At 42.0% G+C, this 17500-nt stretch overlaps 1 protein-coding gene across 1 annotated transcript in view; it reads right to left on the bottom strand.

The window, feature by feature from the left end:
• The window catches only part of oca2 (oculocutaneous albinism II), a 138223-nt gene that overhangs the window by 15337 nt on the left and 105386 nt on the right, over positions 1-17500 (bottom strand). The window contains exons 22-23 of the mRNA XM_058401977.1: positions 14113-14206; positions 11082-11175 (exon numbers count right to left, since the gene is read on the bottom strand). Of these exons, the coding sequence (XP_058257960.1) occupies positions 11082-11175; positions 14113-14206 (188 nt within the window). The remainder of the gene's footprint in view (positions 1-11081; positions 11176-14112; positions 14207-17500) is intronic.

The raw sequence follows: 17500 nt of genomic DNA on the forward strand, positions 1-17500 counted from the left end.
CACTGAACCCGAACACCGCTCATTGTGTTTGATTGCCGTTTGCTGAGAGCGTTTGACTGTCAGCCAGATGCAGATGGCACACCTGTAGCCTCGGAGAGCTGCCTCGGTGCGGTGCGAGGTGCAGGAGAGGCTTGGAGACTCGGATGTGAATGGAAATGCTAATTACTGCTCGCTAGGCGAGGTGAGCGTGGAGAGGTTGCCGGGGGAGACGTTCGGCTAAATCAGTAAACATTGTCTTTGCTTGAAATGGCATTTTTGTTTTGCTTCCTTTTTGTTTACGAGCCGCAGATTTATTCGATTATTAATTAGAACACTGGCGCAGACACCAGGATGAGAAAGAGGAAAGAAGCTTTGTTAAGAAGCGAAGACCTAAAACGAATGAAACACCTGGATTCCTGGGTTCTGAAACATTTGTACGTTCACCCATCCATCTATCCATTATCCATCCATCCATCTGTACATCTATGCATTATCCACCCATCCATCATTCCAGCATCCATTTATCTATACATCCATCCATCAATCAATTTGTACATCCATCCATCCGTACATCTATGCATTATCCATCCATCCATCCATCTATTGTTCCAGCATCCATTAATCTGTCCATCCATCCATCCATCTATTCATTCATTCTTTAACAATCCATCCATCCATCTGTCCATCCATCCACCCATCATTCCAGCATCCATTTGTCTATACATCCATTCATCAATCAATTTGTACATCCATTTGTACATCCATCCATTCGTCCACCCATCAATCCATTTGTACATCCATCCACCCATCCATTCATCCATCCATCTATTGTTCCGGCATCCATTTATCTGTACTTCTCCATTTATCTATCCATCCGTCCATCCACTCCTTTTCTTTTTTTTAAATATATCCAAAATTCTACAATATGTTGGAAAAAAGTATCGTGACAGGATTTATTACAATATGGATGATTTATCATTAAATTGGTCAGCCCTGTCTGGGATAAACCCTGATACCACATGAGATGAATTATTCACCCCTAAATAAGGTTCATTTTTCTTCCCACAGTTGGTGAATATTCTACTTTATGACGCAGTAAATAATCTGATGGAATCTTGATGATTATAGATGTTTAAATTAGAGCACATTTATTCCAGCTGCTGCGTATCTGAGCAGTTCTGCTCTCCTGACACAAACGTTAAATAACAGTTTGTAGATGACCTGCGTATAAACGTTTAATTTCCCATGTGGCATCACTACATCCTGACCAAGACCTGCTTCCTCTCAGCTCCATCACAACGCTTCCCAATTACACACCGACGGAATTCAAGCCCTGGTTTATTTATCAGACCTCAGGATTCAATCCCATGGAGGGCTGGTGTCATCGTCTGCATGAACTCAGCTCTGTTCTTGATGCACCACATTACTCCCAAAAGCTTACAGTCGAAACTCCGCCCACTAGCACGGCCTGGCTCCTCTGTAATTGAGGGGTGGTGATGAATGAGTAATTATCCCAGCATCTGCTGCCTCCATTTCTGTTTTTCCAAGTGCTGCTAAATAAAGAAAACAAAAAAAATGCCTTAGAAAGTCACAGCTATCCAGCCACCAACCAAACACCATCACAACCACCACCACAACCACCATCCAGCCACCAACCAAACACCATCACAACCACCACCACAACCACCGTCCAGCCACCAACCAAACACCATCACAACCACCACCACAACCACCGTCCAGCCACCAACCAAACACCATCACAACCACCACCACAACCACCGTCCAGCCACCAACCAAACACCATCACAACCACCACCACAACCACCGTCCAGCCACCAACCAAACACCATCACAACCACCACCACAACCACCGTCCAGCCACCAACCAAACACCATCACAACCACCACCACAACCACCGTCCAGCCACCAACCAAACACCATCACAACCACCACCACAACCACCGTCCAGCCACCAACCAAACACCATCACAACCACCACCACAACCACCGTCCAGCCACCAACCAAACACCATCACAACCACCACCACAACCACCGTCCAGCCACCAACCAAACACCATCACAACCACCACCACAACCACCGTCCAGCCACCAACCAAACACCATCACAACCACCACCACAACCACCACCACAACCACCGTCCAGCCACCAACCAAACACCATCACAACCACCCACCACAACCACTGTCCAGCCACCAACCAAACACCATCACAACCACCACCACAACCACCGTCCAGCCACCAACCAAACACCATCACAACCACCACCACAACCACCACCACAACCACCGTCCAGCCACCAACCAAACACCATCACAACCACCACCACAGCCAGCGTCCAGCCACCAACCAAACACCATCACAACCACCACCACAACCACCGTCCAGCCACCAACCAAACACCATCACAACCACCACCACAACCACCGTCCAGCCACCAACCAAACACCATCACCACCACCACCACAACCACCGTCCAGCCACCAACCAAACACCATCACACCCCCCACCACAGCCAGCGTCCAGCCACCAACCAAACACCATCACAACCACCACCACAACCACCGTCCAGCCACCAACCAAACACCATCACCACCACCACCACAACCACCACCACAACCACCGTCCAGCCACCAACCAAACACCATCACAACCACCACCACAACCACCGTCCAGCCACCAACCAAACACCATCACAACCCCCACCACAACCACTGTCCAGCCACCAACCAAACACCATCACAACCCCCACCACAACCACCGTCCAGCCACCAACCAAACACCATCACAACCACCACCACAACCACCGTCCAGCCACCAACCAAACACCATCACAACCACCACCACAACCACCACCACAACCACCGTCCAGCCACCAACCAAACACCATCACAACCACCACCACAACCACCGTCCAGCCACCAACCAAACACCATCACAACCACCACCACAACCACCACCACAACCACTGTCCAGCCACCAACCAAACACCATCACACCCCCCACCACAACCACCGTCCAGCCACCAACCAAACACCATCACAACCACCACCACAACCACCGTCCAGCCACCAACCAAACACCATCACAACCACCACCACAACCACCGTCCAGCCACCAACCAAACACCATCACAACCACCACCACAACCACCGTCCAGCCACCAACCAAACACCATCACAACCACCACCACAACCACCGTCCAGCCACCAACCAAACACCATCACAACCACCGTCCAGCCACCAACCAAACACCATCACAACCACCACCACAACCACCTTCCAGCCACCAACCAAACACCATCACAACCACCACCACAACCACCGTCCAGCCACCAACCAAACACCATCACAACCAAAATCACATCCACCATCCAGCCACCAACCAAACACCATCACAACCACCACCACAACCACCGTCCAGCCACCAACCAAACACCATCACAACCACCACCACAACCACCGTCCAGCCACCAACCAAACACCATCACAACCACCACCACAACCACCGTCCAGCCACCAACCAAACACCATCACAACCACCACCACAACCACCGTCCAGCCACCAACCAAACACCATCACAACCACCACCACAACCACCATCCAGCCACCAACCAAACACCATCACAACCACCACCACAACCACCGTCCAGCCACCAACCAAACACCATCACAACCACCACCACAACCACCGTCCAGCACCAACCAAACACCATCACACCACCACCACAACCACCGTCCAGCCACCAACCAAACACCATCACAACCACCACCCCACCCACCGCCCAGCCACCAACCAAACACCATCACAACCACCACCACAACCACCGTCCAGCCACCAACCAAACACCATCACAACCACCACCACAACCACCGTCCAGCCACCAACCAAACACCATCACAACCACCACCACAACCACCACCACAACCACCGTCCAGCCACCAACCAAACACCATCACAACCACCACCACAGCCAGGGCCCAGCCACCAACCAAACACCATCACAACCACCACCACAACCACCGTCCAGCCACCAACCAAACACCATCACCACCACCACCACAACCACCGTCCAGCCACCAACCAAACACCATCACAACCACCACCACAACCACCGTCCAGCCACCAACCAAACACCATCACAACCCCCACCACAACCACTGTCCAGCCACCAACCAAACACCATCACAACCCCCACCACAACCACCGTCCAGCCACCAACCAAACACCATCACAACCACCACCACAACCACCGTCCAGCCACCAACCAAACACCATCACAACCACCACCACAACCACAACCACCACCACAACCACCGTCCAGCCACCAACCAAACACCATCACAACCACCACCACAACCACCGTCCAGCCACCAACCAAACACCATCACAACCACCACCACAACCACCGTCCAGCCACCAACCAAACACCATCACAACCACCACCACAACCACCTTCCAGCCACCAACCAAACACCATCACAACCACCACCACAACCACCGTCCAGCCACCAACCAAACACCATCACAACCAAAATCACATCCACCATCCAGCCACCAACCAAACACCATCACAACCACCACCACAACCACCGTCCAGCCACCAACCAAACACTATCACAACTACCACCACAACCACCGTCCAGCCACCAACCAAACACCATGACAACTACCTCCACAGCCACCATCCAGCCACCAACCAAACACCATCACAACCCCCACCACAACCACCGTCCAGCCACCAACCAAACACCATCACAACCAAAATCACATCCACCATCCAGCCACCAACCAAACACCATCACAACCAAAATCACATCCACCGTCCAGCCACCAAACACCATCACAACCACCACCACATCCACCGTCCAGCCTCCAACCAAACACCATCACAACTACCACCACAACCACCATCCAGCCACCAACCAAACACCATCACAACCAAAATCACATCCACCGTCCAGCCACCAAACACCATCACAACCACCACCACATCCACCGTCCAGCCTCCAACCAAACACCATCACAACTACCACCACAACCACTGTCCAGCCACCAACCAAACACCATCACAACCAAAATCACATCCATCGTCCAGCCACCAAACACCATCACAACCACCACCACATCCACCGTCCAGCCTCCAACCAAACACCATCACAACTACCACCACAACCACTGTCCAGCCACCAACCAAACACCATCACAACCAAAATCACATTCACTGTCCAGCCTCCAACCAAACACCATCACAACCAAAATCACATCCACCGTCCAGCCACCAAACACCATCACAACCACCACCACATCCACTGTCCAGCCACCAACCAAACACCATCACAACCAAAATCACATCCACCATCCAGCCTCCAACTAAACACCATCACATCCACCGTCCAGCCACCAACTAAACACCATCACAACCCATACCACAACCACCGTCCAGCCACCAACTAAACACCATCAAAACCATCACCACAACCACTGTCCAGGCATCACAACCACCACCACAACCACCACTACAACAACCATCCAGCTACTTACCAAACACCATTACAACCACCACCACAACCACCATCCAGCGAGCACCAAAATCACCATCACAACCACCGTCCAGCCACCATTACAACCACCATCACAACCACTACCACCATCACAACAACCATCCAGCTACCAACCAAACACCATCACAACTACAACCACCATCACAACCACCACCACCATCACATTTATTCCAGTTTATTGATCTTCTCTCCAGAGGTTCGGCTCAGGACACTCCTCACGTTCTGGTGGATGTCAATATTCACACACAGAACAGGGTTGCCAGGTTGTGTTTATTGACTTGTGTAAATTGCCAAATGCCATAAATGTAAACATAAATCTAAGCACAAGGAAAATAAATAAATAAATAAATAATCCAAAAGGATTATGTCTTTAAAGAACATGTCTCATAGCGTAAACATTATCACAACCACCATCACAACCACCATCACAATCATAATCACAACCACCACCACAACCACCACCACAACCACCATCACAATCATAATCACAACCACCATCACCATCACAACCACCATCACAATCATAATCACAACCACCATCACAACCACCACCACAACCACCATCACAATCATAATCACAACCACCATCACAACCACCACCACCATCACAACCACCATCACAATCATAATCACAACCACCACCACAACCACCATCACAATCATAATCACAACCACCATCACCATCACAACCACCATCACAATCATAATCACAACCACCATCACAACCACCACCACAACCACCACCACAACCACCATCACAATCATAATCACAACCACCATCACCATCACAACCACCATCACAATCATAATCACAACCACCACCACAACCACCACCACAACCACCACCACAACCACCATCACAATCATAATCACAACCACCATCACAACCACCACCACCATCACAACCACCATCACAATCATAATCACAACCACCATCACAACCACCACCACAACCACCATCACAATCATAATCACAACCACCATCACAACCACCACCACAACCACCATCACAATCATAATTACAACCACCATCACAACCACCATCACAACCACCATCACAACCACCACCACAACCACCACCACACCCACCATCACAATCATAATCACAACCACCATCACAACCACCATCACAACCACCATCACAACCACCACCACAACCACCATCACAATCATAATCACAACCACCATCACAACCACCACCACAACCACCATCACAACCACCACCACAACCACCATCACAACCACCACCACAACCACCATCACAACCACCATCACAATCATAATCACAACTACCACCACAATCATAATCACAACCACCATCACAATCATAATCACAACCACCATCACAATCATAATCACAACCACCATCACAACCACCATCACAATCATAATCACAACTACCACCACAATCATAATCACAACCACCATCACAATCATAATCACAACCACCACCACAACCACCATCACAACCACCACCACAACCACCACCACAACCACCATCACAATCATAATCACAACCACCATCACAACCACCACCACAACCACCATCACAACCACCATCACAATCATAATCACAACTACCACCACAATCATAATCACAACCACCATCACAATCATAATCACAACCACCATCACAACCACCATCACAACCACAACTACCACCACAATCATAATCACAACCACCATCACAATCATAATCACAACTACCACCACAATCATAATCACAACCACCATCACAATCATAATCACAACCACCATCACAACCACCATCACAACCACAACTACCACCACAATCATAATCACAACCACCATCACAATCATAATCACAACTACCACCACAATCATAATCACAACCACCATCACAATCATAATCACAACCACCATCACAACCACCACCACAACCACCATCACAATCATAATCACAACTACCACCACAATCATAATCACAACCACCATCACAATCATAATCACAACCACCACCACAACCACCACCACAACCACCATCACAATCATAATCACAACTACCACCACAATCATAATCACAACCACCATCACAATCATAATCACAACCACCATCACAACCACCACCACAACCACCATCACAACCACAACTACCACCACAACCACCATCACAACCACCATCACAATCATAATCACAACTACCACCACAATCATAATCACAACCACCATCACAATCATAATCACAACCACCATCACAACCACCACCACAACCACCATCACAACCACAACTACCACCACAATCATAATCACAACCACCATCACAATCATAATCACAACCACCATCACAATCATAATCACAACTACCACCACAATCATAATCACAACCACCATCACAATCATAATCACAACTACCACCACAACCTCCATCACAAGCACAACCATTACAATCATAACCACAACCACCACCAAAACAGCCACCACCACAACCATCATAACCACAACCACCACCAAAACAGCCACCACCACAACCATCATAACCACAACCACCACCAAAACAGCCACCACCACAACCACCTTCACAACCACAGCAAGCACCACTACCACAACCACCACCGCAATAACAACCACTACCACCACAAACACCACCATAACCACGACCACCACCACAACAACCACTACCATCATCACAGTCATAACCATAACCACAACCACCATCACTGCCACCATTCATCCACCATCACCATCACAATCATAACCACAATGACCAGCTCTTCGACACGAGGACAAAAAACTGAAACTCAGTCACGATCTGGAGAACTAATTATACACCAAACACTCGAGACACTCGAGATCCTACAGAACCCCAGGAGGTGACGGGTCAAGACTCGAGTCGTTTAGAGCCATGAAAAGCTCTACAGAGAGCAATTTGAGTGTTTGTGGTAAATAATAATAATAATAATAATAATAAAACAGAGAGTGAGACCCGGCTCTGTTCTCTATCTGTCTCGTTCAGAGCTTGGCTAAAATATTAGAGCTTTTAATCAGCTGGAAAACAAAACACGGGCTAAAAAAAGATGCTAAGTAGCAATGCTGTTGAAATAAAGTCAGTGGAATGAGAGAGCACTAAAATTTCTCCTAATTGGAAAATAATTTGAAGGAAGTTTCAGTGTAACATACAGGGGAAGTTATCCAACCTAGAAGACTCAATTATACTTCTTTATTTATCTTTCAGTTCTATCTGCTGATCATCTCTATCTCCATACTGAAATATATTCTTCATTAAGAGATCTTTTATTTTGTTCTTTTCTGCAGTCTAATCCATTCCCATAGGGAAGGAATAAAATCCCTCAATTTGGAAATAATTATAAAACACAATGTCCTGGTAGACTTCACCGATCTGTCAGACCATTCAGATTCAGATTTAGAGCAGATATTTATATAAAAAAAGCAGAGGGTAACGTTGCTATGGTGATGTTTTCTTTAACGAGACGCTCGTTTATGGAAACATTTACGAAAATAAAGAACCGAATGTGGAAATAAATGAGTCATGTGAAAGAATCAAATTGCAAAATAATAAATTGTAAAAGAATCCGATTTAAAACTAGTGAATCATGTGAAAGAATCAAATGTGAAAATAAATGAGTCATATGAAAGAATCAAATGTTAAAATAGTGAATCATGCAAAAGAGTCAATTGTGAAAATTGTGAATTAGGCAAAATAATTAAATACGACAAATAAATTATGTGAGAGGAATGTCCAAGTAAATGAATCATGTGAAAGAATCCAATGTAAAAATAAATGAATCATGTGATGGAATCAAATGTGAAAAATGAGTCATATGAAAGAATCAAATGTAAAAATAGCAACCATGTGGAAAATCCATTGTAAAAGGCAAAATGAGTCATGTGAAGGAATCAAATGTGAAAATAAGTGAATCATGTGAAAGAATCATGTGAGAGAAACTGAATAAGATCAATAAAAAACATGATGCTGCCTTGGTGTGGTATAAGAGGAATAAAGATCAACATCATGGTGGTGACAGTGACTCTGTTTCCATCACACACACACACACACACACACATTTCTTATATAATTACTTACTTATTACTCAGGTTACTTGAGTCTTCCTTCTAATTCAACACACACACACACATTCCCATCATGGGATTTTTACAGCTCAATCAGACAGGCATTCAGATTCCTCTTTTCACTATTGACCACTGCTGTGCTTCCAGCTGGGAAAGCGCCAGACTCCGGGAAGCTTGGGCTTTAACTCGGAATGCACTTTCATCAAGCAGGTGGCAGCTCGCGGGGAGCCAAAAAAAACAAAAAACACAAAGATGCGATGGTGAATATCTCCGCCAGCCTCTCAGCAACACTTTCTCAAGAGCTAATCAGTGGGTTGATTGGATTTTTTTTTTTTTTTTTTCTCCTCTCAACATTCAAAAGTATTTGTCGATCTGGAGTCAAATGTGGAGTCTACGAGTCTCTCGCTCTGAACCCAGATCTGTCACTCGCAAAATTACAGACAGATGGAGAGGCTTTTTATTTCTATTTTTCCGGGTTTATATATCGAGTTTGAGTTGATTGGCATGAATTTCATTAGCATGGTGATTTTCCTCTCATTCTCCTGCAATGTGAACAGTCAGCAGTGAGAGTGAGATCTAACACCGGGTTCTGCTTAAATTGATAAAATCTCAGGTTCTAAAATGAATCAAATGTGAAAGTAAATGATTCCTGAGACCGAATCCAATGTGAAAGTAAACGAATCATGTGAATGAATCAGATTGAGAAAATAATGAATCATGAAAGAATCATGTGAAAGTAGTGAATCATGTGAATGAATCTAATGTGAAAATAGTGAATCGTGAAAGAATCACATGTGAAAACAGTGAATCATATGAAAGAATCAAACATAAAATGGGGGAATCATGTGAAAATAGTGATTCGTGAAGGAATCAAACTTGAAAATGGGGAAATTACATGTGTAAAAAGTGAATCATGTGAATGAATCAAATGAAGAATCAAATGTGAAAATGAGTGAATCAAATCTGAAAATAAATTAATCCTGTGGAGGAATCCAATCTGAAAGTAAATGAATCAAGTGAATGAATCAGATTGAGAAAATAATGAATCTTGAAAGAATTGTGTGAAAGTAGTGAATCGTCAAAGTGTCACATATGAAAACAGTGAATCATGTGAAAGAATCGAACTTGAAAATGAAAAAGTGAATCATTTGAATGAATCAAATGTGATAAATGAGTCACATGAAAGAATCAAATGTGAAAATAAGTGAATCATGTGAAAAAATCCAATGTGAACATTCTGAGTTGTAGTTGATTCACATATTATTTCATTAGCATGATGATTTTCCTCAGATCCTCAACAGATCTGTGAACGGTAAGCAGTGAGTGACCCGTGCAACCAGGTTTGGTTTTAAATCCAGCGTGAGGACGTCGAGGAAAAAGCGATTCTTTAAAATGTGCAACATAGATCTAAATAAAACTGTTTACAACATAACACAGAATATACAAAATGTTTAAGGTTCGATACCTGAAGAATTCCATGAAGGAAAATCCATATCCATGCTGCTCTGCGATTCCAGCGCACACCACGTTCGCCGAGGCGCCGATCAGCGTCCCGTTCCCTGTAAACATAAACAAATAAACAATTAACGATAATGACTGCAGATGAATTAATGTTAAAGAATAATGCTCAATGTCAATGCTTTACAGTTCAACTCATTAGGTCTCTGAATAAAGCTACCAATAAATGTACTGTATTTAACAAATGCAAATGACTTGGGGGAGGGGCTTAATGAAACAGAGTTCCCAACCCCAAGCTGATTATTTTCCTCTTTCCAGAGTGTTTTTTCACTGGACCCTCCTTCCTTATATGATACAGAAACATCACATCTGCCGGACACGACCCTGTGAGCGAGGGCTACTGGACACTGTGCTGATCCGATACCCGGGAACAGGATCGATACAGGACCAGCAAGACATGGAGTGTTGGATATCAGAGGAAAAATAAACCAGAACGAATTCGCAGAGCTTTAAAGAAAAAGCTTGGATTTAGATCCATACAAAATCCAATTTTATCAAAACCCCTGGACTGAGTGTGGTCCAGTGTGTGATTTTAGCTGTGGATTTCTAATGCAAATTCAGATTAAAGGCTAATTTAGATTTTTAAAATTATATATATATCTCGCCTGGGTATCGGTATTAGCTGCTACTCAAGGTTAGAATATCATAGCTGTTGCTATGGAAACAGTTAAGTGTTGGAGTGAGTGCATTAATATAGACCTGCGAGAATTAATCAACATCTGACCAATCAGAGCCCTAGAACCCAATGCCATACATCATGAGTTCTCGGCTAATTTTCGCTGCAATATTTTCCAAAATAAGTCACTCAGGAGGATGAACATGAAAATGTAAGAGAAATGATTTTCAGTGGGGAAAAAAGCAGTGTTTCGTTGCGTCTGGTTGATGCGCTCTACAGAGAGGTACTCCTGTCTCCACTTCAGACACGATTGCTTTCTGATGAAGACGACACGCTGCTCTGGCGTCGATACCTGTGGGCCGCGCAGCTATTTTGGAAATAAATGAGAAATAGAACGAGCTCCATTTGTGATTTACAGAAATGAGGGAGGGGAAAATCCCGCTCGCTCGGGCTCCGGGTCAATCAGACCATCAGAGTTGGTCTGAGCTTAAAGATCTGAACAGTGATGCAGCAGATTTACGCCAGATCTTCTCAGAATCTCGACACGTCCTGGACTTATCGTTTAATCTCTTAACTTCACACGTGATTATGTGAGGAAATCCCAAACATGTGAGTGCTGGTAATCCTGTGTGGCATCATGTGACCACAAAGCAAAATCTGGAGGAATGTGGAGGAAATAATAAAAATGGATAAATTAAAAAAAAAATCATCAAGTGTCATCATTAGTGTCATCAAACACTAAAAAAGAATCAAAATGTGAAAAAGACTGAACTGTCTGTTAAAAAAAAAAAAAAAAAAAAAAAAGTCGTGATGTATTTGGGTTAATTCACTTTTTAATAAATGAATCATTCATGTGAATGAATCAAATGTGAAAAGAAATGAATCATGTGAATGAATCATATTATGAAAGTGAATACATCCTTTGGAAGAATCGAATTCTGAAAATAATGAATCATGAAAGAATCAAATGTGAAAAAGTGAATCATGTGAAAGAATCAAATATAAAATTAAATGAATCATGTGAATGAATCATAATGTGAAAGTAAATAAATCCTGGGGAAGAATCAAATTTTGAAAATAAAGAATTGTGAAAGAATCAGATGTGAAATAATGAATCGTGAAAGAATCAAATGTGAAAATTAATGAATCATGTGAATGAATCATATAGTGAAAGTAAATAAAAATAAATCCTGTGGAAGAATCAAATTTTGAAAAAAGAATCGTGAAAGAATCAAAAGTGAAAAAATGATCCGTGTGAAAGAATCAAATGTGAAAATAAATGAATCAGATGAAAGAATCAGATGTGAAAAAAATGATTCATGTGAAAGAATCAGATGTGAAAAAGTGAATCACGTGACTGAATCAGATGTGAAAAAATGATTCATGTGACTGAATCATAATGTGAAAATGATGATTTGTGAAAAAATTACGTGTGAAAATAAATGAATCATTTGGGGGGGAAAATAGCATGAAAAAAGAAATGATTTCGTGAAATAAATGAATCGTGTGAAAGAATCAAATGTAAAAAAAAAAGAAAGAAATGAATAATGTGAATGAATCAACTGTGAAATAATTACTTATGTGTATTCATATGTGAAAAAAAATTGAAAATCATATTAAAGTAAATAAATTGTGTATGAATCATGTGAATCAATTCATTTAATGAATCAAATCTAAATAAATATAGATTTTTTTTTGGTTTTAAATCGTCAAAACCCCGTGTGAATCGAGTGACTGTCTCACGGGGGAATTCTGTGTGACTTTTCCGTAAGGGCGACTCGGAGCTGGAACACGGGGGCTTGATAATAAGTCTCTGTAAGGATGTGCTTTTTTTGCGGTGGTGTAGAAACCCAGCTCAATACAACATGTTCACACGACAGAACCCGACTCCTCTGTCACAGCATCACCTCGATCAATAACACACCTCCTCTTATTAGACCAGAGTGCTGTCACACTCACTCACACACACACACACACACACTATTCCTCTTCAGAGCACACATCCACACAGTGTTCTGACTCGACCTTGAGTCACACGGTACACTTCCAACAGAATTAGCACACAGTACACAGTCCTCCATCTTACAAACCCTCGTGTACATCATCACAAACAAGAGCTGAAACCAACACACCACATTACAGGCAGCTCTAATAATGCCTCATAGAGCTGGAATGACTCGTGACAGAACTTTATAACACATTATAAGGACCAGAAATGCTTATAACAAATCATTACTAACTGACACTGAATTATAAGCGTGTTATAATGATTATAGAAGGTCTTAACACATCTAGGATCAAAAAAACACAAGAAAGTCTTCTTCATGTTTTTAAATAGTATGTGATGAGGAATGTAACTCACCTCCTAAACATGCTCCCATGGCCAGAGCAAATATGAGGGGTTTGACCGGCAGATTCACGTCGTCGTCCTGGCTCAGGTTGATCAGCACTGGAATCTGTCACGTTAAACAGACGGGGCAATAAATCAATTCGTTCTCAACACTACAGACGACGACACAGAGCCTGAATCTGAACTTTAACGCTACACGCTTCATTTAAGCTCTTCATTAAAATGCTGTCTTTTCATTTCAGCTTTTTTTTTTTTTTTACCCCACTCTGAGGCTTTCTGGCTGCCAAGAACCTGGCTGTTAACAGATTGAGTCATATTTCTGTACACCACGGCTCAGGGGAGGAAAGAAAATCAATAAAAAATAGCAGCATTGCATTTATCTATTTTTATTCACCCTAACAGACACGCTGCATGAATCACACCATCGGCAGAAAATTGGATGGAGATGAAAATATGGCTCGTTTGCGAGCGTGTACAGTAACGGCGTCTCGGCCCAGGACGTACCTGTCCCAGCTCCGGTTCACGTGCCGCTTTACTAAAGATAGCAGCATCAAGAACAGCTCTTTACCATCGACAATGGGGTTAGGGTGAAGTCCCATATATATATATATATATATATATATATATATATATATATATATATATATATATATATATATATATATATACACACTATATACAATATATATACATATGTAGAATTAATGAATCTTGAAAGAATCAAATGTGAAATTAAAAGAATCATATGAAAGAATCATATTGTGTAAGTAAACAAAATTAAATCCTGTGGAAGAATCACATTTTTAAAAAAAATGAATCATGAGAAAGAATCAGATGTGAAAAAAATTAATCTTGAAAGAATCAGATGTGAAATAGTGAATCATGTGAAAGAATCAGATGTGAAATAGTGAATCATGTGAAAGAATCAGATGTGAAATAGTGAATCATGTGAAAGAATCAGATGGGGGTTTTTTGTTACGTTTAGCTTAACGAACCAGTGGAAAACTACGCCGCAGTCGCGTGTTTATGCGAGTCATGTGATCTAACATTAACAGCAGATCTGATTTATCCCTTATTTATCCTTTATACTTATTTATCCCTTCAGGAACTCTTGCAAATTAGTTCAACTGAAAAGCAGGTATTAAATCTGCAGAAGATTGTGATTAAGATGGAGGTTTTAATAACGAGAAAGTGGATCAGGATGATACCATTTATCATTTTTAATAAGAATTTCAGTGACATTCAAACAGAGACTGGGGAGATATTTTAATCCATAAGAAACACCTCAGGACAATATATATATATATATATATATATATATATATATATATATATATATATATATATATATATATATATATATATATATATACACACTGATTTTATATAAATCCCAACACTTTTAATCAGAATTACACTGGACAAGTTCTAATTTGACTCAAATAAATTTTCGAGGGTAAGTGACTTGAATCTGAATGCGACTTGGGCTTCAACTCATGAGTACAGTAGCTGACTTCAGACTCAAACTGGATTTCAAATATGTGACCTTGGGCTTCAGGTTCTACTCGAGACTCAAGTCAAACTGAATTAAAGATAAGTGACTTGAGACTCAAGTCAAACTGACTTTGAAAATAAGTGACTTGAGTTCCATTGTTAAGGGTATGTGACTCAAGACTCAAGAGTTATTAAGGGAGATTTGACTTGAAGGTAAATGATTAGAGGATCAACTTGAAGCTCGGGGGTAAGTGACTTGGACCACATGTTGATCTCAGAGTAAAAGACTCAAGTGACCTGTATTAGAAGGAAGATTAGATTAAAACACTGCACCATGCATCATAGTTTCTGCTAAGTCTTGAGATTTGGACTTAAAGATCTTCATAAGCAGCATCTCTGATAATCTAATAATCTAATAATATGACTTTACATATTTGGATTTGTATCATTCTGTGCACGTGTCTTATGACAGCTAGCTGTGAGCCTTAATTCCATCTTGGCACGTCCAGATAGCTACATTAGGTTCACATGCTTTTCCAAGCTAAATCCACAGCAGGAAGTAAACCAGTGTGCTTCTATTCAAAGTGAAAGTGCTTCATTGATGACAAATGCAGTCTGGCGTGAAGGATAAAGACCCTCTACATACAGTACAATTATGAAGATGCACAGGAAGCTCTATTCTGTAGTTACAGCTCTCAAAGCCCAAGAGTTTTAAATCTATTAAATCCCATTGTAGCTTCGACAGCCCAATAGTCACATATTCTTCCAGAAGGTTCCACATTTGGAAAAAGTCCTAGCTTGTAATTTCAGTCCAATATGTAGCCCTATTGTGTGTTTTCTTAGGAATGTTCCAGACAGCCTCAGCTGCGACGGGCTTGAATAAATTACACGGCGCAAATCGCCATTACATTTTCTACTACAGTTACGTTTTTTCAATCCGGCTAATTCGGCCACGCCTCGGCCAGCGTTGGAGAGGGAGGGTCCAAAGATCCTGAACAACCTTCCAACTGAGCTGACAAGAAAAATAGAAGTTTTATCTTTTCCTGTGCAACACAAATAACTACTCAGATTCCATCTGGAAATGGTGATGAAGTCCTCAGACCTGACATGGAAACCCCATTTCACTGCTATTACACTACATACACGCCTAATACTGTGTCATAACTCTACTTATCTATTTCTAACCATTTAATTATGAACACATTATACAGTAAAACTTATTTTATGTTACTGAAGAGGAGAAAGAAACTCCAAATCCCAGCACTATACTCCTGCTACATTTTCCAAACACGTGACATAACACCTACATTAGCCATTTAGGATGACATAAACATACACAAATATAAACACAACTAAAAGCATATTGCAACAGGTGTCACCTGTCATAAAGAGGACTTTTCAAGTCACGTTGAAACAACCTACATAAATGTTAATAGAGTGTTATTCCAACAGGCATAACCTGTTATAAAATGGAATTTTGTCATTGTCAAGGGCAAGGTGACATTAGCCTACATAAATATTTTAAAAACTGTATATTTAAAACAATTATAATCTGTCAGAAATGACATATTGGTCAGGTTCAAGTTGACATAAACCTACACACACACACACACACACACACACACACATATATATATATATAGCTTATTTCAACAGACATAAGCTGTTATAAAGAGACATTTTGTCAAAAAGTAAATATTTATAATATATTTACAAAAGCTTATTTCAACAGACATAAGCTGTTATGAAAAGGACTTTTGTCAAAAAAATATCTAAATATTCATAATATATTTATAAAACCTCTTTGAACAGACATAAGCTGTTATAAAATTGAATTTTGTCAGTATTAAAGTATTAAAGTTATAAATATTTATAGAACATTATTACACAGAAATAAGCTGAAGAT

Source organism: Hemibagrus wyckioides, linkage group LG11 (assembly GCF_019097595.1).
Source record: "Hemibagrus wyckioides isolate EC202008001 linkage group LG11, SWU_Hwy_1.0, whole genome shotgun sequence".
NCBI lineage: Eukaryota > Metazoa > Chordata > Actinopteri > Siluriformes > Bagridae > Hemibagrus > Hemibagrus wyckioides.